General features: G+C 62.4%; 2 protein-coding genes across 2 annotated transcripts in view; one reads left to right on the top strand and one right to left on the bottom strand.

The window, feature by feature from the left end:
• Positions 1 to 221: 221 nt before the first annotated feature.
• SNED1 (sushi, nidogen and EGF-like domains 1) lies at positions 222 to 20,896 on the top strand. The gene is made up of 32 exons (XM_010561266.1): positions 222 to 425; positions 3,372 to 3,659; positions 4,297 to 4,437; positions 5,134 to 5,296; positions 6,208 to 6,333; positions 6,463 to 6,576; positions 7,386 to 7,499; positions 7,764 to 7,877; positions 8,031 to 8,147; positions 8,446 to 8,571; positions 8,855 to 8,959; positions 9,419 to 9,532; positions 9,686 to 9,802; positions 10,286 to 10,402; positions 10,488 to 10,604; positions 10,867 to 10,980; positions 11,062 to 11,235; positions 11,428 to 11,541; positions 12,486 to 12,599; positions 12,973 to 13,287; positions 13,912 to 14,208; positions 15,426 to 15,609; positions 15,699 to 15,811; positions 16,349 to 16,627; positions 17,052 to 17,196; positions 17,530 to 17,612; positions 18,303 to 18,389; positions 18,622 to 18,738; positions 19,241 to 19,328; positions 19,950 to 20,033; positions 20,292 to 20,329; positions 20,765 to 20,896. Exons 1-31 carry the CDS (start codon positions 222 to 224, stop codon positions 20,326 to 20,328), a joined length of 4,422 nt encoding a protein of 1,473 aa, XP_010559568.1. The 3' UTR covers position 20,329; positions 20,765 to 20,896.
• Positions 20,897 to 22,907: 2,011 nt separating this feature from the next.
• MTERF4 (mitochondrial transcription termination factor 4) overlaps positions 22,908 to 23,586 on the bottom strand; it is a 954-nt gene continuing 275 nt past the window's right edge. The window contains exons 2-3 of the mRNA XM_010561296.1: positions 23,362 to 23,546; positions 22,908 to 23,267 (exon numbers count right to left, since the gene is read on the bottom strand). Coding sequence (XP_010559598.1) covers positions 22,908 to 23,267; positions 23,362 to 23,546 — 545 coding nt within the window. The remainder of the gene's footprint in view (positions 23,268 to 23,361; positions 23,547 to 23,586) is intronic.

The raw sequence follows: 23,586 nt of genomic DNA, 5'->3' as shown, positions 1-23,586 counted from the left end.
GGTGAAGGGGTCGGGCGCGGCGGCGTAGGTTCGAGCTGCAGCGGCCGCCCGGTTCCGCGTCCGCAGCTCCCAGCGATCGGCTCCGCGCAGGAGCCGAGCCGAGCCCCGCGCTTCGCCATCTCCGAGCTCCGTGCCCGTCCGCGGGTGCCCTTCCCCCGCCCCGCCGCCATGCCGCGGTGGCTGGTGCCGGCGTGAGAAGCGAGCGGCGGGACCCGGCGGCCATGCGGGGCCTGGCGGGCTGGGCCGTGCTGGTGGCCCTGGGCGAGTGGCTATGGGCGGGCGGCGTGGTGCCGCTGGCAGACTTCTACCCCTTCGGGCCCACGCAGGGCGACGCCGCCACGCGGAAGCAGGACGACGGCGGCTCCGAGCTGCGGCCCCTCTCCCTCCCCTTCCCCTTCTTCGGCGCGGGGCACACCGGCCTCTACGTGAGTACCGGGGGGCGGCGGGGAGGGCCTCCTAGTTCATTTTAGTTTTAAATTACTATCCCGCTCAGATGGCTCCAAGTGCATCTGGGTTTCCACGGGGGCCCTCGGGTGGTCCCCATTGAACTCGGAGCATCAGAGGAATGATGGCGTGCTGAGGGCGTGAGGAGATCCGGTGGGGTCCTGGGCTTGGGAAGCGTGCTGGGCCCCCAGCTCGATGGGGCCAGGGCCCCCTCGGGTGGTGCAACGAGGGTCCTGGCCCCGCCATGCTGGGGATGCTGGATGAAGCGCTCGCCCATGGTGGGGAGCCCTGGCCTTAGTCCTGGCTGCAGCCAGAAATGCCCCCGCCTCGGGGGACTGACCCCACAGCAGTGTGCGGTGGGGGTCCCAGCGGCGGGGAGTGGGGCATGGCTGGTGGGCAAGAGCTCGGAGCAGGCGTGCTGCAGCCCCTGAATGGCAGCCCTCACCAGGGAGGAGGTGTCAACGGGGCTCTGGGTGCAATGCAGAATAAACACAGCTGCCCTTTGGGTTGTGTTGCAGCGGGCTTGGCTGGCTGCTCTGCACATCCCACTCTCTCTCCTCTCCTCCTTGTGCCCACTGGGACGACCGGGTTGCTGGGACCCCAGCTGATGTGCTCCCTTGCAGCTCCTGAGCCACCTTGAGGGGACCGTGGCCAGAGAGCTTGAGTCATGCCTGGCCCCTCGTGTCCCTCACGGCTGTGGCCGTCAGGCAGAGGAGCAGCTCCAAGTTCCCAGTTGTCCCTGGAGCCTTTTGGGTGGTGCTAGTTCCAAATGCCAGCCCTTCATCCTGGGATGGGGTCTGTGCTTCCCACGCCAGCTCTCGCCTGGCACAGTGAATCCTCCAGCATCCTAGTCCCTTCTCCCCGGTTTGACAGATGATCCCGACCCAGCTGACAGAGGAGAGGGCTGAGCATCGCCTCGGTGCAATCTCAGAGCTGGGCTAGTGTACCATCCTGCTGCCTCGGATAAGCACAGGAGATCCTTGGTCCTCGCCGGTGTTTTTTTTCCCTCCGATAAAAGAACCAGTCCTGCCATCTGGCAGGAGGGACCTGGGCTTGGGGCTTGAGTCACGGTGGGAGGATAGAAGAGACTGGGAGAAGCCAGGTGACGTGATGGGTGTCCCATATGGGATGCCCAGCCCAGCTCTGGGTCTTGGAGGGGCTGCAGGAGTCAGAGGGCAGTGCATCCACCTCCCCTGAACCTAGACCCCCCTGGTTCTGCAGGGCCAGCTTGCCTGACCCCATCATGGGGGTCTGCTTGGCAGGGCTGCTGCTCCCTGGGGAGCAGCTGTCCGAGGGAAGCTGGTGTGGGGCTGGGCTCACCTGGAAACCTTCGTCCTTGAGGGCTGCCTCCAACCACCCCCTCCTCCTTTGCAAAAACCAGCAACAACAAAAAAAGCCCTTCTTGGCTCCGGCTCTCTCCCATCTTGCTTTAATCAGGGGAAGAATGTTCCTCTGTGGACACCGCGGGGTTACAGAGGCTTTGGGAAACAGGAATCCTCTTCCCCTTAGTCACAGCAAGGACTGCTCTGTGCTCACATAGAGGGGCTGGGGACCCTCCTCGGGGACTGGGGACCCTCTCCAGGGGCTGCACGAGGCTGTCACAGCCCATCATCCTCCCCCCCACCCCCAGCCTGGGCCTGCAGGCAGCTGGGGCGCAGGCACGCTGGCTTCGGCATGGCTCCTGGCGGGACGCTGGCTCCCAGCTCCTTGTCGGCACGCGAGCATGACACTGCTGCCTGTCCCTGCCTGCTTCGTGCCAGGGCTGCTCTCTCCGCTGGAGAGCCTCTTGCCTGCACCGTGCCCCCCCCTTTCCCACCCTGCAGCCCAGGGGCTTGCCGGGCCGGTGCTGCCGGAGCCAGGCATTGCACGCTAGGGAGCTCAGCTGGGGGGCTGTGTACTCCTGCCTGTCCTGCTGTTGCTTGCAGGCAGCACTGCAGGCAGGGGAGTGGAGCAGCTGGGAGCTGCCTGCCCCACTGGGATTGCCACTGCAGCAGGGTGCTGGCAGCGTCTCCTCCTGGGAATTTGGGGCGTCAGAACAAGAGTGTTTCCCTTTGATCCCTGCCCCCTTGCTGCCTGAGCAGGCATCAGTGCAGGCAGGGGTTTTCCCCTCCTTCCTCCCTCTCCCTGCATCCCCAAGCCAGGAGGCAGCACTCCAGGCAGCAGCTTCCTTCCCTGGGCTGAGGGCCGCTTCCACCATGTGTCCCTGGGCTAGGCATCCCAGGACCCTAATTGCCACAGTTAATTAGTGCTGGGGAAGGGCTCAGACTTTGCAGTATCTTGCCCTGGGTGTCTGGCATCCCCCGCTTTAATGAGAGCAGCCTGCTGAGGCCCAGCCAGCACTGGGGGCTTTGCGTGGGTTGGTGGCATGAACTCATTAGCTCGACCGCTCGTTAGCTCACTTGCAGCACCATGCATGCCGGCGGATGGATTCCTGCCCAGCAAGGCTTCCCCCCGTCCTGGGCCGGTGGCTGCCTGGCTGGGGCACGACCTAGACCCCAGCCCCACAGGCTGTATGTCAGCCGTAAGAGAGCAGGGAGTGAACAAAACAGCCCCTCGTCCCCGCCAAGAACACCAGAGTGAGCTGGCCAAGTGCACTGGGTGCTGTTTGTTTAAAGCGCTGGGGCTGCCGCAGTTTTCTCAGCTGTTCCCCCTTCCCCTGGCCTGGCCGCAGTGGAGAACAGGGCTGGGTTTGTTCAGGCAGCTGCCTCCCTGCAGCCGCACTCCAGCGAGCAAGCGGCTGGGGTGGGGGGCTGCGGGTGCCGGGGCACGTCTCCACTTCCAAGGGCAGGAAGGGGAAGCGCTCCAATGTTTGTGGAAAGAGGGGGTGAAAAAAAAAAAGGTGAAATGGAAAGCACCTCTAAACATGGATTCCTGCTGGCAGCAGGAATCAACTGTGGCCACCCATTTCTTTCCCTCCCTCTCTGCAGGTGAACAACAACGGGATCATCTCATTCCTGAAGGAGGTGTCCCAGTTCACACCGGTGGCCTTCCCCATCTCGAAGGACCGGCGCGTGGTGGCTGCTTTCTGGGCTGACGTGGATAACCGGCGGGCAGGCGATGTGTATTACCGGGAGAGCACCGAGCAGCCCATCTTAGAGAGAGCAAGCAGGGACATTGCACAGTATTTCCCCGAGTTCCCGGGGTTTTCCGCACAGTGGGTCTTCATCGCCACCTGGTACCGAGTGACCTTCTTCGGGGGCAGTTCGTTTTCACCGGTGAGTAGCAGGGGCAGAGCAGCCATTAATTTAGGGGTAGGGTTTTTTTTTGTTTGTTTTTGTTTTTTTTTTTAAAAGGAGCATCTTGCTGGAGCTTCGGTGCCTTCCACGGCAGTGGCACTCCTGCTGCATGTGGCACAGACCCGTCAGCAGGACTAAGCTGACCCCGGCGGCTCCGTCACGATGCCTTGCCATGACAGAGCAGCACCAGGCTGGCAAAACCAAACTCTCCTCTTTGTGCTGTGTGGAGGCTGCAAATCGCCGGTGTCCCCCTTCTCAGGCAGCAGCAGGGTGGTGTTTGCCTGCCTGCCTGCAGTTGTGCTGAGGAGCCGGTTGCTAATGGGGTTTGGTGCCTTTCTTCCAGAGGACTGATAACCACATTTCTCCCCACTTTTCCTGTTCCCCTTACAGGAGAAGTGAGTTATCCTACTGGCTGGGGTGCTGGGTGGGGGGATCACAACACCTTAGGGTTAAAAATAATTAAACCCAACTGTCTTTTCTTGCAGAGGAGGACTGGGGCTCAAAGAAACGCGTTTGCTGAATGCTCTTTCCATCATTTTATTTTCTGACTGGTTTTTGGCTGGCTCACCTGTCCTCTTCCTGCCCACTCACTGCTTTCTTCCCTTCCCTGCTGCAGGTAAACACTTTCCAGATTGTTCTCATCACAGATGGCAAGCTCTCCTTCACCATCTTCAACTATGAGTCCATCACCTGGACCACGGGTATGCACGCCAGCAGTGGGGGGGACTTTGCTGGGCTCGGCGGCATCGCGGCGCAGGTAAGCGGCAAACGTGGCCCCTGGGACGCATCCGCCCTGCAAGCTTGTGGCTCCTGGTTTGGGTTTTTTTGGAGGTGGAAAGCCTCCCCATGCTATTTTTTTTTTTTAAAGTTCTTAAATATCCGTGTGTGCTCTGGCTCCCAAAGCCAAGACCATACAGGGGGCTTTGTTATCCCGAAACCACACGTCTTTGCCTTGGCTGCTGCCTCTTAGTCCCTTTTCCTTCCTAACCTCAGCCTTTAAGAGCAGCTGCCACAGCCAGCACAGCTTTTGCTTGTATTTTTATTTCATCCTTGTGTGCGTTTTTGTGTTTAAGGGAAAAAAGGCCAACACCCACACCCGCAGAAACCCCAGTACCCGTTCGGATGTGTGAATTTACTGGCAGTTGATCCGTGCTTGGCTCTCTGCCCGCCAGCCTGCAGCAGGCAGGATGCTGCAGGTGGAGAGGAAGCGGATGGGTTTTGAATCCCAGGGGAGGGACCGAGTGGGCAGGGTGGCCACTTCGCCCCATCATGTCGGCTGTTGTCCCGACGTGTGGACAGGGCTGAGTGCTGGCTGGTGGCTGTGGAAGGGGACAGTCAGTCCGAGCGATGCTGCTGCTGGTGCTGAGTGGCAGGAGAGATGAGCCCTCATGCTCTAGCCGCCTTCCCCCTTGCACTAGTGATGTCTCTTTACCCTCTGCCCTTGTCCTCCCAGGCAGGTTTTAACGCCGGTGATGGAAAGCGCTACTTCAACATCCCCGGATCCCGCACCGATGACATCGCTGACGTGGAGATGACGACAAATGTGGGTATCCCCGGGCGCTGGGTGTTCAGAATCGATGATGCCCAGGTGCAAGTGGGGGGCTGCAGCAATACAAGTAAGAGGACAGCAGTTAGGTTTATTTAACTCCCAACCCAACCCCACACTGTTCTCCAGCCCCGTCTTTCCTTGCCTCAACCCCCACCTCTGCGGGGTGGAGGAGGCGGCTCGAAGGGCTTGGGGAGGGAGGGGAGGCAGCCGTGGGGGGACCGTCCTCAGTGCCTGCTGTGGCTGGGGATGGCACCCACAGGTGCCCGGGGGCTGGGAAGGGGCTGGGAGAGCAAATGGGGAGGGGAGGAAGACTTTTGAGACTAAAAGAGCCTGTGCGGAGCTATGAGGGAGGTTGGGGAGGAGGTGACGGTGCACAGGCGGGACCCTGCCGGCCCGTGGCAGGGCAGGGCAGGGCACGAGGGGCTGGCACCCTCGGGGAATGCATATGTCCGTAAGTCCCAGGAGGCTGGGGCAAGCCATGTGGAGGGCTGCTGGGTGCCACTGGCCGGGGCACTAGGGCTGGGCCACACTCCCCACCCCAGGGGTCCTGACACATCCCCTGCAGCGCCCCTAGCCTCCCGTTCCTCATCCCTGCTCCCCCCAGCCATGTTTTCCCACCCATGATCTGCGTGTGTCTCGCGTTACGGGTGGGTTTGCTGTACGTGGGCTCTCCTGTCCCCCTTTCCCTCTGCCCTGGGTGATAAGCGAGGGCACATCCATGTGCCCCTGGCTGGCGGGGCTGACTCTGTGCAGCCTCTCCCCCTCACACAGGAGGAATAAAAGAGCCCCTCTGTCCCAGGGGAGCCCGTGAGGAGCGGACCCTGCCCTGCCGTGAGGCAGGCAGCCCCCATGGGCTCCCCGAGCACCCTGGGGAGCCGGGCGGGCACGGGGATGGACCCTGGCGCTGGTGTGGCTGGAAGGCGGCGGGTGAGCCCTGCTGGGGTGCAGGCTGACGGGGGGGCACCGGTGTCCCCACAGCCTCTGTCTGCCTGACACTGCGGCCCTGCCTGAATGGGGGGAAGTGTATTGAGGACTGCATCACGGGGAACCCCTCCTACACCTGCTCCTGCCTGGCTGGCTTTACTGGGAAGAGGTGCCATGTCGGTGAGTGCCAGCCCTGAGCTCCTGGCACTTCGCTGCGGGGAGCAGGTCTCGCTCCTGGCATCACTGCTGTGTGCTGGCTGTCCCTGTCCCTGCCCTGAGCTCCTGTCCCAACACGGGGCTCTGTTTCAGATGTGGACGAGTGTCTCTCCCACCCGTGTCAGAACGGAGCCACCTGCCTCAATGGTGCCGGCAACTTCAGCTGCAGGTGCCTGCCGGGCTTCAGAGGCACCAACTGCGAGACCGGTGAGTATGGGGCTGCTGGTGTGGCAGGGCTGACTCTGCCACATTTGAAGAGCAGAGACTCCAGGCTTGGGGGGCACTGCCACTCTTGGGGGGGGGGGGGGGGGGTTCTGCGAGACTGGGGCTCCTGTGGCAGCCGCTGGGCTCGAGCGGTTTACGATGGCCGGTTGGATTTCAGCTTGATGCAGGCAAAGGAAACTTTGCTCTGGCTGTGAGCCCATCCTGCCGCTGGCAGCCTGCTCTGCCGAGGGCTTGGCTCAGCCCTGCTGTCAGCACCTCTCCCTGCCACCGCTCCCTTAGTCAGAAAAACTGGTGGTTAGTGCTTAAACAGAAGTCTCGGAGGCCCTGCTTTTGCAGGTGATGCTCTGGTCCCGAGCCTTTCGAAGCCAGCGGGGACTCTCCTGGTCCCTGTTAGGGGCCATGGTAGCCGCTTTCCCCCACCGCTGGCCTCCGCCCGCCGGTGGAAGTGCCGCCAAAGTGTTTGGCTCCCAGTGAGCCTCCAGGCCAGTGGAGAAGGCAAGCAGGGAGTTGACTTTCAGGGAAGGGAGGGAGGGAGAAACACCCAGCACAGCACGCTGGCATCTGAGAGGCGCAAGGGGATGAAGGGTCTGAGCTGCCCAAGGAAGGGTTTTGGGAAGAGCCGTGGCTGGGGACGCAGCCGCCACCTCCCGCCGGAGGGTGCGTTGGTGGCTCCAAGCTGCACTCTGCCCGGCCCCAGCATCACCGTGTGTGCAGAGGATGCCACGTGCCGGTCCTGGTCCTGGGCTGATCCCTGCCCCTGCTCTCTTTTTTTTTCCGGTGTCCCGCTGCAGAAGAGTCACCATGTGAGAGCAGGGTGTGCCAGAACGGCGGGAGGTGCCAGGTGGTGAATGGGACGGCAGCGTGCTTGTGCCAGCCGGGGTACACGGGGGCAGACTGCCAGACAGGTGGGTGGCAGGAGCAGGCACCGGGGGGAGATGGTGACAGTTCGCGCCTTGGCAGGCTGCCTTCCCACCCTGCTTCATCCCCGGCTGTAGTTTTGGGAGGAGAGGGCTTGGTGTTGCCGGCAGCACTGATTTTTTATTTTTTTTTTTTTCTGGCTGTCGCCTTCCTCCTCCCAAGCATCATCCAGGATGGGAGGCAGCGGGTGAACCAGCAGCCTGGCAGTGCCCGCGCTTGGCCTGACCGCCCCTCCCGGCCTCCCCTTGCAGAGGTGAACGAGTGTGAGTCCAGCCCGTGCTTGAACGGTGGGCACTGTGTCGACATGGTTGATAACTACACCTGCGTGTGCCTGGAGCCCTTCGTGGGACAGCGCTGTGAGACAGGTGCCTGCTCCTGCCTGCGCCCCGGGACCGCCTGCGCCCCGGGACCACCTGCACCAGGGACTGTGTCCCCCATGCTCTGCTGGCCATCACGGCCCCTCTCCCAGGGCCAGGCTCTGCTCATTGCATGCTCGCTTCCTTCCCCCCCCCCGCCAGACTCATCTTCCTGTGAGGACCGGAGCTGCAGAAACCGGCAGACGTGCAACTACATCCGCCCTGGCCGCTACATCTGCACCTGCTCCCCGGGTTATTACGGCAACAACTGCCAGTACGGTGAGTGGAGGCATGCCTTGCCCAGCATGGCACGGGAGCTGGTTTCGGACGAGCCAGGCGGGAAGAGTCTAGAAGGGGCTGTATCAGCCGCAGGCAGTGCCAAAAGCTGGCAGGCAGCATGTGCAGAGGGGTTGTGGTGCTGCTGGGAGGGAGCTCCTTCCATCGGGGCTGCTCAGCTGCGGTGGGGTCTCCGGCATGAAGGTGGGCTAGACCAGCTCTGCCCTGGCTCCCCCCGTGACGGAGGGTGTTCCAGCTCCAGGCTGGGGTGGCTCTGGCTCAGCCTCCCCCTTCCCCGCAGGTGGGCCCCGTGTGCCTGGCGCCTGCCTCTCCCACCCATGCCAGAACGCGGGTAGCTGCCTGGAGACAGAGCAGGGCTACATCTGCGAATGCCGGGAGGGCTACACCGGGCAGGACTGTCGAGACAGTGAGTACCCGTGGGGGTCTCTCTGGTGGGGTGTCATGTCTCTAGGGGAATCCTCGTGCTCCTGAGAGGGAGAAGTAGCAGCTCCGGAGAGTCCGTTCAGGGCTCCTGGACTTAACAGTGGGTCTGTCCTGCTGAAAGAGACTGTGCCTGGGTGTCTGGGGGGAGGCTCGTGGCTGCTGTCCACCTGAGCTTCCCCCATGGGTGGCATCCAGCAAGGCTGTGTGGCTGTCCCAGCCCCGCAAGCAGGAGGGGTCCTGGGAAGCTCCTGTCTTCTCTCTTGCAGAACTCTCGGAGGGCTGTGAGTGTCGCAATGGGGGCAGTTGTCTGGAGGGGAATGTCACCATCTGCCAATGCCCACCTGGGTTTTTTGGTCTCCTCTGTGAATTCGGTAGGTGAGGGCTTCTCACTCGCTGTGTTTGCTCCCTCTCCTGGATGCTTGACCCAGGCAGGCTGCGGGCAAGCAAGGAGACATTCTGCCCATGCCTGAGCCTAGCACGGTACCAGGGGCACGCACTGAATTTGAGCCTGGAAATACTGTCCCCTGGTGAGGAGGCAATGCTTCCACCTCCACTGCTCCCCCTTGAGCTGTCCCTCTCCCAGCCCCTGGCCCCAGCCTGGCCCCCCTGGGTAGGGAGGGGAACCACAGCCTTCCTGCACTCCTGCTCCAAAGCTCACTGAGCATCCAGGCTGGCCCTTGCCATTCTCACGGTCTGTGGTGTGGGGTACAGAGGGTCCCTCCTGTCTCATCAGACCCTGCAAAGTTAGGAGACCCCTATTTCTGGCCAGGCAGCTGGCTGGGTGTCCTGCTGCTGGCTGACAGAGGCTGGTGCTGGCCCTGTGTTTGCAGAAGTCACCACCACGCCGTGCAACATGAACACGCAGTGCCCGGATGGTGGGTACTGCATGGAGTATGGCGGGAGCTACCTCTGTGTCTGCCACACTGACTACGGCACCAACCACAGTAAGTCTTGTCCGCAGGGATGCGGGACCAGCCCCAGGGAGGGACACATGCAACAGGCCAGAGGTGTGAGCAGGGATACAGTCATCAGCCAGGGAGCAGCCCTTGCACCCCTGGTCGTAAGTCCTCAGTGACGCCCTGTGTTTGGCTTTGCAGCGATGCCATCCCCCTGTGACTCAGAGCCCTGCCTGAACGGGGGGTCCTGTGAGGTTCATGATGACTCATATACCTGCGAGTGTCCTCGAGGCTTCCTTGGCAAGCACTGCGAGAAAGGTACCCGTACAGAGCTCCCCGCTAGCCCCAGGACCTGGCAGGGGGTGGGAGAAGAGCCTGGACCCTTGTGGGAGATGAGCGGCCGCTTGCTGAGCTGCAGCTGGAAGTGGGTGCAGGTTATCCCATCCCACAGGGTGAGGGAGGATTGTGTGGCTCCCTTCACGGCCCCTGATGGTCACAGCTGCCGATCCAGTTGTGTTTCTTGCACAACACCATCGCTTTTGGAGTTCTTTTTGCATGCCTGAGCTTCTGACCTCAGGAGTGGCCGTCAGTCCCCAGGCATCATGCATCCGTGGTCCCCTGAGGCCCCAGCACACATCTGCACGGGTGGTGTTTCAAGGTGTTGCTGAGCCCAGGGCTGTGAGGCCCGGGTGCACTCGGCTTTCCCATAGCAAGGGGTTTGGTGGGGTGCTGGTGGGAGGTGGTGGCTCTTGGGGTGCCAGCAGCAGGGGGTGACCCCCGCTCTCGGCCCTCTCTCTGCAGCCAAGCCACGGCTCTGCAGCACGGGGCCCTGTCGCAACGGGGGCACCTGCAGGGAGGCGGATGGCGAGTACCACTGCACCTGCCCCTACCGCTTCACCGGCAAGCACTGTGAGATCGGTATGGCCCCATGGCCCCCACCTGGGGAGGAGAGGCGGCAGTCGTCCCACTCGCTGCTCAGCTCCTGCCTGCCCTCTGTCCCCAGGTAAGCCAGACCCCTGTGCCTCAGGGCCCTGCCAGAACGGGGGCACCTGCTTCCACTACATCGGCAAGTACAAGTGTGACTGTCCCCCAGGCTACGCTGGCCGTCACTGCGAGATTGGTAGGTGTGAGCAGGGTGCACCAGTGCTGCAGGCTGCCTGGGGAGCTGTTGGGACTGCCGGCAGACCCGACAGTCACGGTGGCAGCAAGCGAGCCTTGCTGCTTGCTTTGAACCCCCTTCCCTGTAATTTGAAGTGCTTCAACTCTTCTTTGCACCCTGCCAGAGGTCAGGGCAGCGCTGCTGGGGGGGGGAAGGGAAGGGCTCCAGTTCCTGGCCGCTGCCAACTCTGCAGCAGTCGCTCTCTGCTCCGTTCTTCTTCTAGTGCCCTCCCCATGCTTCCTTAGCCCCTGTGAGAACGGCGCTACCTGCGAGGACCTCGGCGGGGGCTATGCTTGCACGTGCCCCATGGGCTATGTAGGGAAGCACTGCCAGTCTGGTAAGGGCCTTGCTCTGCCCCTGTCAGCTGGGAGCTCGGGGTGCGTCTGTAGGCCCTGCTCACCCCACTGTCTCTCTCCAGAGGTCGACTGTGGCGTCCCCAGCGAGGTGAAGCACGCCCAGGCCTCTTTCAACTCCACCAAGGTGGGCTCGCTGGCTGAATACCAGTGTGAGCTGGGCTACACCCTCAGTCAGCACAACCACCCCCGTGTCTGCCGCTTGCCAGGCGTCTGGAGCGACCCCCCCGAATGTGATGGTGAGGAGCACCGAGGAGTGGCTGAGCCCTAGGGCACAGTCCCAGTGGGCCGTGGTCATGACCATGGCTTGGTGACCCCAGGACATGTACTCCAGTTCTCCCCTGCCCATGTCTGCAGACAGAGCACCCCAGGGACCCCTGCCTGGTGCTCACGTCTCTCGCCTTGTCTCTCCCCTGCCCAAATGCCTGCAGAGATTGATGAGTGCCTGTCTCAGCCCTGCCTGAACGGTGGCCAGTGCAAGGACCGCATTGCCGAGTTCCTGTGCCTGTGTGAGCCAGGTTATACCGGCCACCACTGCGAGTCGGGTAAGTGACCATGCTGGGTATGCTTCAGGGCTGCCACAGGCCGCTATAGGAAACCCTTCCTCGTCCCACAGCCCCCAGGGCCTGAACCCCATGACCAGGAGCTGGGCTGCCTGCAGTTGTGTGCGCTGGCTTCAGTCTCCCAACTGCATGCTCAGATCAGCCTGCGGCGAGGGCTCCTCTCCCAGAGCCCCTGGCCAGCTCTGAATGCACTGGCAGGGAGACACTGCTCCCAGTTGGGCCAAGGAGCAGGCAGGGCTGCAGGGGCATGTGCACTGCTTGTGTCCTCCCACTAATGGATGCCGTGTGGGCATTTCTGTCGCTGATGGGGCAATGACTTCTCCCGAGGCATGCTAAGCCTGTGCAGAGAAGCCCCAGATTTCAGGATCTGGGTGGGAAGTGCCCTGCCTGGCTCCAAAGCTATTGGCCAAGATGTGGGGAGAAAAGAAGCTTGATGTAGCACATTTTTGGCTGTGCTGTGCTCCTGCTCCTGTGTATGCACATGGTCTTGGTTGCGTGCGGGTGCTGGTTGAAGGGGGTGATGGGCAGCATGGGGGCTGGTGGCACTCTGTGGCAGGCAGTTCAAGCCCAGCTCCCCAGGGCCTGGGACAGTGGTGGAAGAAGGCAGGATGCTTGCTGTGGGTCAGAGAAGGGGACCTGCCACAGGCACCCTAGGTGACCTCTTGGCAAAGCCCCCCACGCTGCCAGCCATACCCAGGTGTCCCTGCGGGCATGTCTCCATGCCCAGCTCCTACTGCAGCCCCCCTGCAGGGGCAGGTGTGGGGCAGTAGGCTCCTGATGGCCTCGGGAGCAGGGCTGTTCCTGGCTGGTGGGCTTGGGGGTAGCGAGCAATGTGGGGAGGGTCTGCACCCTGCAGGAAAAGCACTGCATTTCCAAGCTCCCCATCGCTATGCTGAGCTGGCACCTCTTCTCCCACCACTCCCCAGATGTCGATGAGTGCCAGTCAGAGCCCTGTAAGAACGGCGGGACCTGCTGGGACCTCCCTGGGTCCTTCACTTGCTACTGTCCCGAGGGCTTTGTGGGGACCCAGTGTGAGACAGGTAGGGACTTGCCCTTCCCGGGGCAGTGGGAGGCTGGACTGTGGGCACCGGCATGCTGCCAGGACCGGCACTGAGCCAGGCGGCTGGTCGCTCTCTTGGGCACCTTGACCCCAAAACTCTGGTGGGGAGGGAGCGAGGAATGAGGTGTCTGCCAGTGACGGATCCCCTTTCAAAGGCGTCCACCCCATGCCAGGGGATGCAGCCACCACAGTGCTTGGGTGGGATTCTGGGTCCAGACCAGCTGTGCTGAGCCCCCGGCTGTGCATCCGTCCTGCTGCCCCCTTGGGAGGGATCATTGCCGTACTTGCCTGTGGGAGCTGGCTGCCGGCATGCTGGGGACCCCCGCTCACTGCTGGCCTCCTCATGCCTCCAGAAGTGGACGCCTGCGAGTCAGCCCCTTGCCGAAACGGAGGAGAGTGCGAGAGCTATGGGGGCTCCTACCTCTGCGTGTGCCCAGAGGGTTTCTTCGGCTACCACTGCGAGATAGGTGAGGTGGGCAGGGCAGCTCGGTGTGGGGCGGCCGCTTGGCTAGCTGGCACCACTAATGTCACTGGGCCTGACGTCTCTTCCGCAGCCAGCGATCCGTGCTTCTCCAGTCCCTGCGGGAGCAGAGGCTACTGCCTGCCTGGCAATGGCACCCACAGCTGCACCTGCAAAGTCAGCTACACAGGCAAGAGCTGCGAAAAAGGTAAAGGCCCTCAGCAGCGGCACCAGGACGTGGTGCGGGGCTCGACGCCGGCCCGGCGGTGGCCACTGTCCGCGAGGGGCTCGACGCCATCCGGGACCAGCAGCTCTCCTTGAGGCGGGCAGGGCTGGGGGCCTTGCCTCCGCGGGGGGCAGCCCGGCCCCGCCGACGTGTCGGGCGTGCGCTGGCGTGCTGAGCTGCTGCCACAGGCGCCGGGCTCTGCACGAGGACGCCAGGGACGGGTTTCCCTGGTCCCCCTGCAGTGACGGCGATCCCTCGGATGCCCTCAGGAGGGGAGGCCGAGGCGTCCGAGGGAAGCCTCTCGCTGCCAGCACCGGCCTCCCTGGGGCCCCTCGCCCCGTCTCGCCGGCACCCTAGGCCTGGCAGGCGGCGGCAGGTGCTCAGCCACCGGTGCTGCCGGGTGGCGGTGGCTGGGAGCGCTCCTGGTGCCCTGGCTCCTCTTGGGCCAGTGGTGGCTGGCACCCACAGGGCCCCTGCGAGGCGTGCTGAGGGAGAGGGCGAGGGCCCCGTCCTCCATCACTGCCACCCTGCCTCTTGCTGCCGGGGTCTGTTCTCTAAAGATTCATGGCGTTACCTCTCCCCTTTGCTTTTGCCCACACCCTGAAGAATTGCTGCCACCAACCTCATTAAAGGTGGAAAGGGTGGAGGACACTGGTGTGTTGATTTCTTGGCACCCACCTGAGGACGCAGCCGCCAGGCAACTCATTGACGGCTACGCCGTGACGTACGTATCCCTCGACGGCTCTTACCGCAGGACAGATTTTGTGGACCGAAGTCGTTCTGCCCACCAATTGCGGGCACTAGCCTCCGGCAGAGCCTACAATATTTCTGTCTTTTCAGTCAAACGCAACGTGAACAACAAGAACGATATCAGCAGGCCCGTCATGCTCACCACACGCACTAGTGAGTAGCGTCCCTGGGGGGATCGCGGTCGTGAGCACCTGCAGCCCCCGCAGGCGCCAGGGCTTGTGCCACATCCCCCCTGTCGCCGGCTCCAGCCGCAGCCCGGGCCTGTGCCAAACCCTGGTGGGTTTGGTGGTGCGGATCCTAAAAATCCAGCCTGGGGCCTTTGGAAAGCGCTCAGCACAGAGAATTGCTGTTCTCTGCTGTGAATAAAAGGGGACCGAACCCACCTGCAGCTCACCGGGCCCCTGCCCGGGGGCTGGTAAGGGAGCCGGCAGTAGGGACTGCTCCTGGATCCTGTTCATCAGGGCCAGGCTGCGACTGCTGCACCAGTTACTCCTTATCACTGAGCCCAGGGTAGCGCGGGTCCCCGGTGCTGCTTGGCTGAGCTGGAGAAGCCCCCATGCCAGTGGGCCAGCGGGGCTGGGCAATCTCTGACAACGAGCCCCATGGGCGAGTCACCCCATCATCCTGCCAGGCTTGGTGTGGGGACGTGCCAGAAAGAGCAGAGGCTGGCAGGGACCTCTGCTCCGCAGGCAGAGGGGAGGGGGGCACAGTGATGCCTCTGTGGGAGGATGGGCAGGCGGAGCAGCTGCAGTCCTGCTTTCTAGGGCAGGCGGATGTGGAAATCAAGTGCAAACTGAGGATGGAGGGGATTAGACCTAGAAAAGCTGCCCTGTAACGAGAGGGGGATGGTGGCAGGAAAGCCTGTGGGCCCCATCCCCCCACCCCCGCAGCGGGCTGAGACTGACTGAAGCCCAGGGAAGGAGAAGGCAAGCATGGCGCTGGGCATAGCAAGGGGCTGTGCTGCTGGCCACAGCATCTCGGGAGGCCTCAAGCCAGGGACGGGTGCCGGGGACAGCGAGAACTGCGCTCAGGATGGCCTCCTGGGGCGCGCTTAGGTGGGCTTAGGGCCAGGCACTGTGGCTCCTTTGGAGCTGGTGGGGGGGGGCTGGGACGAGAGGAGGACAGCCCCAGGGGCGCCATGGATGGCAGGAGGCCTTGCAGGCAGGGAGAGGATGTGCCTCCTGCCTGCCCACAGGTGGTGAGGATGGGAGAGCGTGAGTCCAGCAGGGCAGGTGGTACTGAGCTGCTCCTGCTGGGGAAGCCAATCCAGAAGGGCAGGCAGGAGCCCCTCTGCAGGGGCATGGGGAAGGGACAGGGCAACCCACAATGACCAGAGGCTGACCGCAGCCCTCTCCGCTTGCTCCGGCCAGGACCGCGTACGGTGGAAGGCTTTGAGATCACGAACGTGACAGCCAGCGCCATCACGGTGCAATGGGCTCTCCACCGGCTCAAGCACTCCACCGTCAGTAGGGTGCGCGTCTCCATCCGCCAGCCGGGGGACCTGGCAGACCGCACTGTGGAGCTGAACAGCAGCGTGGCCAAGTACACCTTCCTGTGAGTGGGGTGGCAGGCGGGTGCCGGGCCAGCTGGCCCTTCCAGGCTGCCCAGTTTACCCCTTCCCACCCTGACGTCCTCTTCCACAGGGACCTGCAACCAGGAGAGAGGTACATCGTCCACGTCACGACGCTGAGCGGCCTGGGGATGGAAGACCACCCCTCAGAGAGTCTGGCCACGGCCCCCTTCCATGTGTGGACAAGTGAGTGGGGTTGCCTTCACCACACCCCACCACTGCAGGGGCCCTGGGGCTTGGCAGGCCCACGGCAGCTGCGGCTCATGGCCAGCAGGAAAGCTGCAGGGAGGGGAAGGTGTGAAAGCCGTCAGCCTGTCTGGCCAGCACGGCGGGTAGGAGGCATGCAGGCAGCTCTTGGGAAGGGCAGGCAAGGCAGCAGCACGTTCTCCCCTGCCAGATGTTGTTCACTGCCCAAGGGCAGCACGAGCTCAGCCCCACGTGGAGCCCACGCGGGCCTGATTCATTCCCTGCTGTATGGCAGCTGGAGAGCAAGGGCCAGACCCAGGTACAGTGAGGCCCCTGCCCGCTTTGGCAGGGAGCAAGCGCTGAGCATCTCCTCCCGGTGCATTGCACAGCTGGAGCTGGGCTGAGGGCTAGCCGCAGCATGGCCAGGAAAGCTGGGGCCCTGGCACGCTTATAAGGTGGCGTGTGAGCAAGTAGAGCAGTCGCCATTCGGGGACACCAGCGCTGACCCCTTTTCTCCTTACCTCCCGCCTGCCTCAGGGCCTCTACCCCCCCAAAACCTCACCGCCTCCCGTGTCACCACCACCTCTGTGTCCATGGCATGGGAGCAGCCACCCACCGGTGCCGTGGAGGGGTACATCATCAACGTCACCACCGCTCAGAGTGTGAAGAGCCGCTATGTGCCCAATGGGAAGCTTGTGTCCTACACAGTGCGGGACCTGCTCCCTGGGCAATGGTACCGCCTGTCCGTGACGGCTGTGCAGAACACAGAGCAAGGCCAAGTGCACAGTGAGCCCATCCACCTCTACGTCACCACCTGTGAGTGTCTGGCTCGCTGGGGCTGGGGCACTGCCAGTTTGCCGCAGCACAAGGGAGACAATGAGCTAACGGCGAAGGGGGGCAGGGGGTAGGAAACCAGATGACCAACAGAGTAACAAGCCCATGGAGACTTGCTGCCCCAGAACCAGGTGCCTGCAGCAGGCTGTGGGGACAGGATACGGGTTCCCTGCAAAGGGAGGTGGGGGGTTGCAGGGTGCCCTCCGTTAGCAGAGGGCAGATGCAGAGGTACAGCTCGGTGATGCTTCACAGGGACGAGGGCTCACAGCCCAGGCATGTGGAAAGTGTGCACATGTTCCCAAAGAGCCCTAAATGGCAGCCTGGGGACCAGGGGACTGGCTGGGAGTTGGGTTGCTGTGCTGACTCATGGCCTGCCTCCTGCTAAGCGTAACCCTTTGGTCTGCAGTGCAGAGGGATGGGGCTCCAGAGAGGCGGTGGAGCCAAGGTGGACACCCCCGGGTCCTGCGCAACAGGCTGCCCCCAGCTTTCCTGCCCGAGCTCCGCTTGCTAGCGGATCATGACACAGCTGAGGAGCCCTCGCCAGCCCCCAGGTAGGCACTGCTCCAGCACTCCTGGCTCTTCACCAGCACTCAGCGCAAGCATCGGGCTGAGCATAGCCCCTTTTCCCAGATCCCGTGTTCGGGCGTGCACAGGGTCAAGCCACACTCCTGCTGGGTTGCGCCTCTTGCCCACCTGCTGGGGTCCTGAGCCAGGCAGGCCCTTGTCCTGTGAGCAGGTCCCCCACGCTGAGCCCGCAGGACTTGCACCAAGCCTGATGCCACCCAGGAAGTGCTTTATCCAGCTGCCTCCAGCCCTAGTGCATGGGGCGGCTGTGGCCTGGGGGACCCACGGTATTCTGTACCCTCATGGCTTTCCTGTCCCAGGTTCACCGAGCTGGTGGATGGCAGAGGGAGGATCAGCACCAGGTTTGGCACTGCGCTGAGTAAATCCATCACTGTGAAGACACGTAAGTGCTCTGCTGTCTTTCTGTTCCCCTTCTGTCACCCAGTGCCATCTCCTATGCCTCCCCCCAGGACAGGGTGGCAGCCGGGCAGGCTGTTGTAGGGCTGGGGGAGTCATAGAGGAGGGCAGAGCCCTCCCACCTCTCCCTGGGCAGATGAACATCTGACCTGCTTGCTAGACCCCTATCCAGGCAGAGGGCTGACTCACAGCCAGCTGGGGAGCCCAGAGAGGGACTTTTGGTGACAGGAGGCAATGCTGGCTGTGGTACAGGCTGGTCTTCTCCCCTGCCAGCAGGAGCCCAGGCAGTGATCCTGCAGCCCTCCAGCGCAGCCCCTCACACTTGAGGAGAGCACCTGGGCAAGAAGCCCCTCACTAGCCCAGGACTAGCCCCCCCCATTTGCCATCCTTGGAACACCAGGGATGTAAGTGCCAGCTCAAGATACCCTGCTAGGCCTGGGAACCCCACACTGTGGGGTGAGGAAGGGGCCCAGCACACTTGATGGCTGTGTCCCACAGCCCTCCAAGAAGGGTGAGGGGGTCACCCTAATTCTAGGGGTGCCAGCTGGGAAAGGCTAAACCACCGCCTCAGGCCTGACCAACTCCCTGATGCTGCGGGCAGGCTGGATCCTATCAGAGGGGCTGCCTTTGGGTCTGGCTCTGGCTGGAGGTGACATTTGACCCTCTCGTTGCCCAGAGCCGGAGGCTCCAGTGAAGCTGGAGAATGCAGAGGTGTCCAGCCAGGGCAGTCTAGCACTGCAGCTGCACGAGGCAAAAAGCAAGAGTAAGTCCGGGGGGAGACGCATGAGCATCAGGGACCCAGCCTGGGCCCCACAGGCATCCTCTTGTTGCTGCCCTGCCGGGAAGCACACAAGGGACATGGCGTGGGCCACTGCCAGCTGCCCCATCCGTGCTTGCCAGCTTGCAGCTCTCCCCAGAAGCACCCTGGCACATTAGGGTGGGGTGGGCAGGGCTGTGCTGTGGCCCTGGGGTCTGACATCCATATGTGTTTTCAGGCGAGGGGCAGAACTGCTCCACAAACCCCTGCAGGAATGGAGGCACCTGCGCCAGGGACGCCGAGTCCTACCACTGTGACTGCCGCCCGGGATTTAAGGGCCGGCTCTGCGAGCTGGGTGAGTGCTGTGCTGCTGCCAGAGGGCCGAGTTCCCTCTGCCCGGGCACGTGCCCAGCCTGGCAGCTGTCCCAGCCACAGGTCGCCCAGGGCTCAGGTCACCGAGCACACCCTGTCAGCACCTGGCTCCTTCCAGCTGAGGGGGCTCCCACCATGCCCAGGCTTCGCTAGAGAGGGCTGCACTGTGTCAAGAGCAGAGAGAGGGGCTGGGCTCTGTGTTTGCCAGTTGGGGCAGATCTGGGAGTGCAGGTCTGCTCCCTGCTTCTGGCCGAGCCCTCCACTGCTGCCAGGCAAGTCAGGCTCCTGCCCTGCCCACGTAGTTATCTGGGCACTGCAAAGCTGGGGGCTCTGCTTTTCCTGGCTCGTCAGCTCTGTTGAGGCCAGCCCTCCAGGACAGCACAGGGGAAGCCAGGGGGGCCTTGCCACCCCCCTGCCACGGGGCACAGGCAGGCAGGGCCAGAGACGGGCTTGTTGATAGCTCCCCTCTCCTGTTCCCCAAGCAGCCTGCAAGAAGGTGCCACACTCGTGCACACGGCTGTACTCGGAAACCAAGTCATTCCCCGTGTGGGAAGGAGGCACCTGCCACTACCTGTGAGTACTGCCTGCAGGTTGTGCTCCCCGCTTCCCCTTGTGCTCAGAGCCGGGGATGTCTCCCTGCAGCTCAGCTCCGGGGAAGGGAGAGCGAACGCGAGGCCATCGCAGACCCCCACTGGCAGCTGCCCTCTCCCCAGCGCAGGCTGAGCAGCCTCATGTGCCCTCGAGCCCCTGGGGCTGCCCCACCAGCTGCGTTTCAGGGCAGGGTGTTGCTGAAATGACAGCCCTATAGCGATGTTACCCCCCTACGTGGCAGTGAGGTTGGATTTGGTGTGCGTGACCCCCCCTCCAGGCAGCAGCAGATCCCCTGCCAGCTCAGCTCCTAGCTGCCTCTCCTGTCTGCAGGCAGAGGGCTGGGGCCAGCCCTGCTGTAATGCCAGGGCATGGGGGCCTCTGCTCTGTCCCCTGTCTCGCCCAGCCTTCCTGCAATGGAGGCACAAGGGCCTGGCTGTGTGGGATCAGCCCTCAGGCATAGCAGGCTCAGACCCGTTCCTACCGAGGCTGGCTACCACAGCCTGGAAGGAAATGGTGGAGACCCCCAGACTTCCCCCCTCGCACTCATAAAAGCAGATCTGTCCCTGTTATTCCCTACAACTTGCCCCTCTGCTGTGTGTGCAGGTACAGGAGAGTCTACAAGGTACATCAGGACATCTGCTACAAGGAGAGCTGCGAGGGCACCGGTTCCGAGAAGAGAACCAGCAGGTACAGCTAGCAGCAGCGCTCCAAGCACGCCAGCCTTCCTGTGGCCCGAGACAGGAGGATGCAGACAGTTGGCATCACCCAGCACACGCAGGGATGCCCATGCTGGGGGTGGACTGGGAGAGGGGTGCAGGCACCCTGCACAGAACAGAGTGCGACGAGCGTATGACCGAGGCTGAGACGCCAGCTCTGCATGCCCTCCCTGCGAGCAACGGCTGTGGGGCTGCAGGGCTGATGCTGCTCTCCTCCCTTCTCTTTCAGAAAACCAAGCAACAGTCACACACTGAAGAAGCCATAGAGTAAGTACCTGCTCCAGGCCCTCCTCAGCCACGGGCAGGGGCAGCTCCTGCCACTGCACTGGGAGTCGGGGAGGAGAAGGGTGGAGGCCAGAGTGCAGCCCAGGCTCATGCTGCCATGTTGAGGGGGTGCGAGGGCTCTCCAGCTGCCATGCTGGTCGGGCTTGGGCACGCAGCTGGGGGCTTCTGTTTCTGGCTGGGGTGGAGGAGCAGAAGGCAATGCTCTGCTTCCCTGCAGCTCTGCAGCTGCATGAACAAGAGATTCCTGCACAGAAAGGGCCCAGCTGCTGCCTGCCTGTGCAAGGCAAAGGCTGGAGCCCTGGAAAGGGCAGGTCCTCTTCTCCCAGCCCGAGACGGGTGCACAGTGTGGGAAGAGGCAGCTGTGGGGCTTTTGGGGGATTCTGCACACCAGCTCATTCCTCTCCTGCTCCTTCACAGGGTTCAAAGCAGTAGAAACTTCGTCTTTCCACATCTAAGGGCTTTTGAAACACCAGGAAGATCAGATCTGCTCACTGGGTTGAACACAGCGGGGGAACCTTCCTGCCTGGCATCAGCCTCTCCGTCTCCTCCAGCCCGTTAGGGACATGCAGCCGGATTGGCACGCCGAGCAGCACTCCCCTCCCTCCGCCGGACCAGCACTGCCTTCGCTCTGGCTTGCCTTACTCTGGCTGCCTCTCTGCCCCTGAGGAGCTGAGCGCCAGTGTACTGCAGTGGCTGGCTGGCTGCCCCTCGAAGGGACCAGCCCCGCTTAGCCCCCCTCCAGCTGCTCTGCACGAGCAACGGGCTCCCAGCTCTGCTCAGGCGTCGGTGGGGCTGAGCCCAGCTCCCTGCCAACAGCATCTGCACCAACCTGTTTTCGTAATCCAAGGTTATAAATTACCTATAACCCCCAAATAAAACAGTTTAATGCAGACCGAAAAGCCTTAGCTATCACCTGAAATGTGGCCCACAACAATCTGGTTGGAGGAGACCTTCCCTATGTAGACAAGTTAGAAATGGTGAGCAGCTTCCCCCAAGCAGTGAGGTGAGTGCGGGCAGTGGAGGCACATCCTTGTCTTCTCTGCTCTAGCGGGGGAAATAGAGGCAGCTTCTACTGCCTGCCTTTTTTCTTTGCTTTGTAAACAATCCCTGGTTTTAACCAAATTTCTAGCTCAGAAAGCAATAGAGCACCTAGAAAGAATTTTAAAAGTGATCTGTAGGGTGAAATTTATCAGCTGAGGTGTTAAAACCGCATTTGTTCTGACACTGATTGCCTCCAAGCCAGGGCAGGGCACAGCATGGGCTCGGTGATGAAGCAAGCTCCCCGTGCCATCCCCCTGAGCTGCTTGCCGCCTTTACGTTCCCCATGGCACCACCCGGTGCCCAGATGCCAGCGCTGTGTTGTCTGTGCAGGAGAGGACCAGCATGCAGTGGCTGCCCCACTGGCTGCAGCAGGGCAGGCAAGGAAAAAGCGTAGCTTAGAAACGTTCCTAGTTTTTGTGAGTTTGTATGACAACACTAGTTAAACATAGATTTGTGTATTGACATACACAGTGTATATTATAAATTAATACATACCAGAGATATATCGTAGTTATGGTATAGAGTGTTATTTCCCCAGCAGCGTGGGGAGCATCCCCGTGGGGCCGCCCTCCCCTCCCATGAGCATCGCAGCGTGCTTTGTTATTCAGCCACGAGTGTCGAGCTGCAGCCCGGAAGATGCTCTCAGAGCAGAACAGGCCCAGGAGTTTCGCTGCTCCTGCCACCACCCTCTCCCTCCCAGGAGCAGCGTAAGAGTGCTCTGCCCGCAGGAGCAGCTGCCGAGGCATCTGGCAGCAGCCTGGGAGGGGCAGGGCCATTGTAAAGCCAGGACCAGTGTGATGCTCCCCTCCTGCACAGGCTCTAGCTCTGCTCCCAGAGAAGAACTGGAGTCAGAGATGGACTTGCCTCATTTTCCTCCTGCTGCAAGGTGAGCCCAGGCGTCCTGTCTCCCCCAGGGAATGAGAAGCCAGCCCTTGCCTGGAAGAGCAGGGCCAGGGGAAAGCCAGAACAGTCTCTGCTGCCCACAAGGGAGGGGAGGTTTTGGGGCTGCTTGCACCCCTACCTTGTCAGCCATGCGACCAGTGCCAATGTTGCAAAGGTGGAGGTGGCCCCGCCACGGGACAGTCCCATTTCAGCACAGCCCCTGGGCCCAGCTGGTGCTGCTGTGGGGCCTGTCCCCACAGCGAGGGGAAGCACGGCCCTGCTACGAGCCAGCACAGCATCCTGCCGCCTCCCGCCCCATAGGCAGCACAATACATAATGCAGCCAGAAGGTTTTAACCTAGCCTTGGAAATAAATTCGTTATTTTGGTTTGGTTGTTTTTGTTTTTTAAATAAAAACACTTTATGGAAACTGGTTATTTTTTTAAAGTAGTTGGTTAAGGAGGAGGAATGAGGAATATGTATTCTGATATATGGGATTTATTGCTGCCCCTCAGCGGAGCCCCGCACCTGGAGCCCAAGCAGCCACCAAGGCTGGTGCCTGGGTGGGGTGGTGGTCCAGAGCACCCACGAGTGCAGTGGGGCCAAGGAGTGTGCCAGCATGGGAGAGCTTGGGCACCTCACTCCCGGGCTGGTTTACTTTCTTCACTGTCCAAATCCTCCTCTGCATACAGTGCATCCCTGTCCTCCTCGTCCTCGTTGTCCTCGTCCTCGTCCTCCTCCTGAGCCAGCAGCTTCTTGAAGACCTCGTACTCCTCTGGGGTGGAGCGGGCCAGGCTGGCCAGGAAGTCCTTCTCCGGGAGCTGGAGGATGTCCTTCAGTTTTGGGTTACTGGTTTGGGTCTGTCCCTTGTGTGGGGTCTGGTAGAGCCCCCGGCGCTCCAGGAAGATGTGCCGGTTCCTGAGCTCGGCAAAGGGCATTCGGAAAAGACGGGCCTTCACCATCTCCTTCTGCTGGACCCCCATCCTGAAGTACACGTACTGCGGGTGCGACAGGGTCTTTCAGGCAGGGCGCCGGGGCGGGTGCCCGCCAGGCCGCAGGCGCTCCCCGCGGCCGGCCCGCCCGGCCCCTCACCTGGAAGTGGTGGTGGAGGCGGCGCGGCTCCTCCAGCAGCACGGCGGGGCACGTCCCCAGCACCTCCCTCAACTGCTCCGCCGTGAAGAGGCACCGCTCCCGCAGCAGCCGCACCGCCGCCGCCATCCTCTTCCGGGGCACGGTGAAGAGCTGGGGGCAGCGCCTCACCGCCCTCTGCAGCTGACCTGCGGGCACCGGGGTGAGCGGGCCGGGGGGCGCCGGCGG

Source organism: Haliaeetus leucocephalus, unplaced genomic scaffold (genome assembly GCF_000737465.1).
Source record: "Haliaeetus leucocephalus isolate CR32 unplaced genomic scaffold, Haliaeetus_leucocephalus-4.0 Scaffold143, whole genome shotgun sequence".
NCBI classification, from domain to species: domain Eukaryota; kingdom Metazoa; phylum Chordata; class Aves; order Accipitriformes; family Accipitridae; genus Haliaeetus; species Haliaeetus leucocephalus.
The sequence above is the reverse complement of the archived record's forward strand: the minus strand, read 5'-3'. Positions and strand labels throughout refer to the sequence as shown.

Bases quoted from the DNA above. Each gene is read 5' to 3' on its own strand.
- SNED1 (XM_010561266.1), top strand. From the start codon at position 222: ATGCGGGGCCTGGCGGGCTGGGCCGTGCTGGTGGCCCTGGGCGAGTGG. The intron at 14,209-15,425 runs GTGAGTAGCGTC...TGCTCCGGCCAG, and splicing joins CATGCTCACCACACGCACTA to GACCGCGTACGGTGGAAGGC. The intron at 18,739-19,240 runs GTGAGTGCTGTG...TTCCCCAAGCAG, and splicing joins GGGCCGGCTCTGCGAGCTGG to CCTGCAAGAAGGTGCCACAC.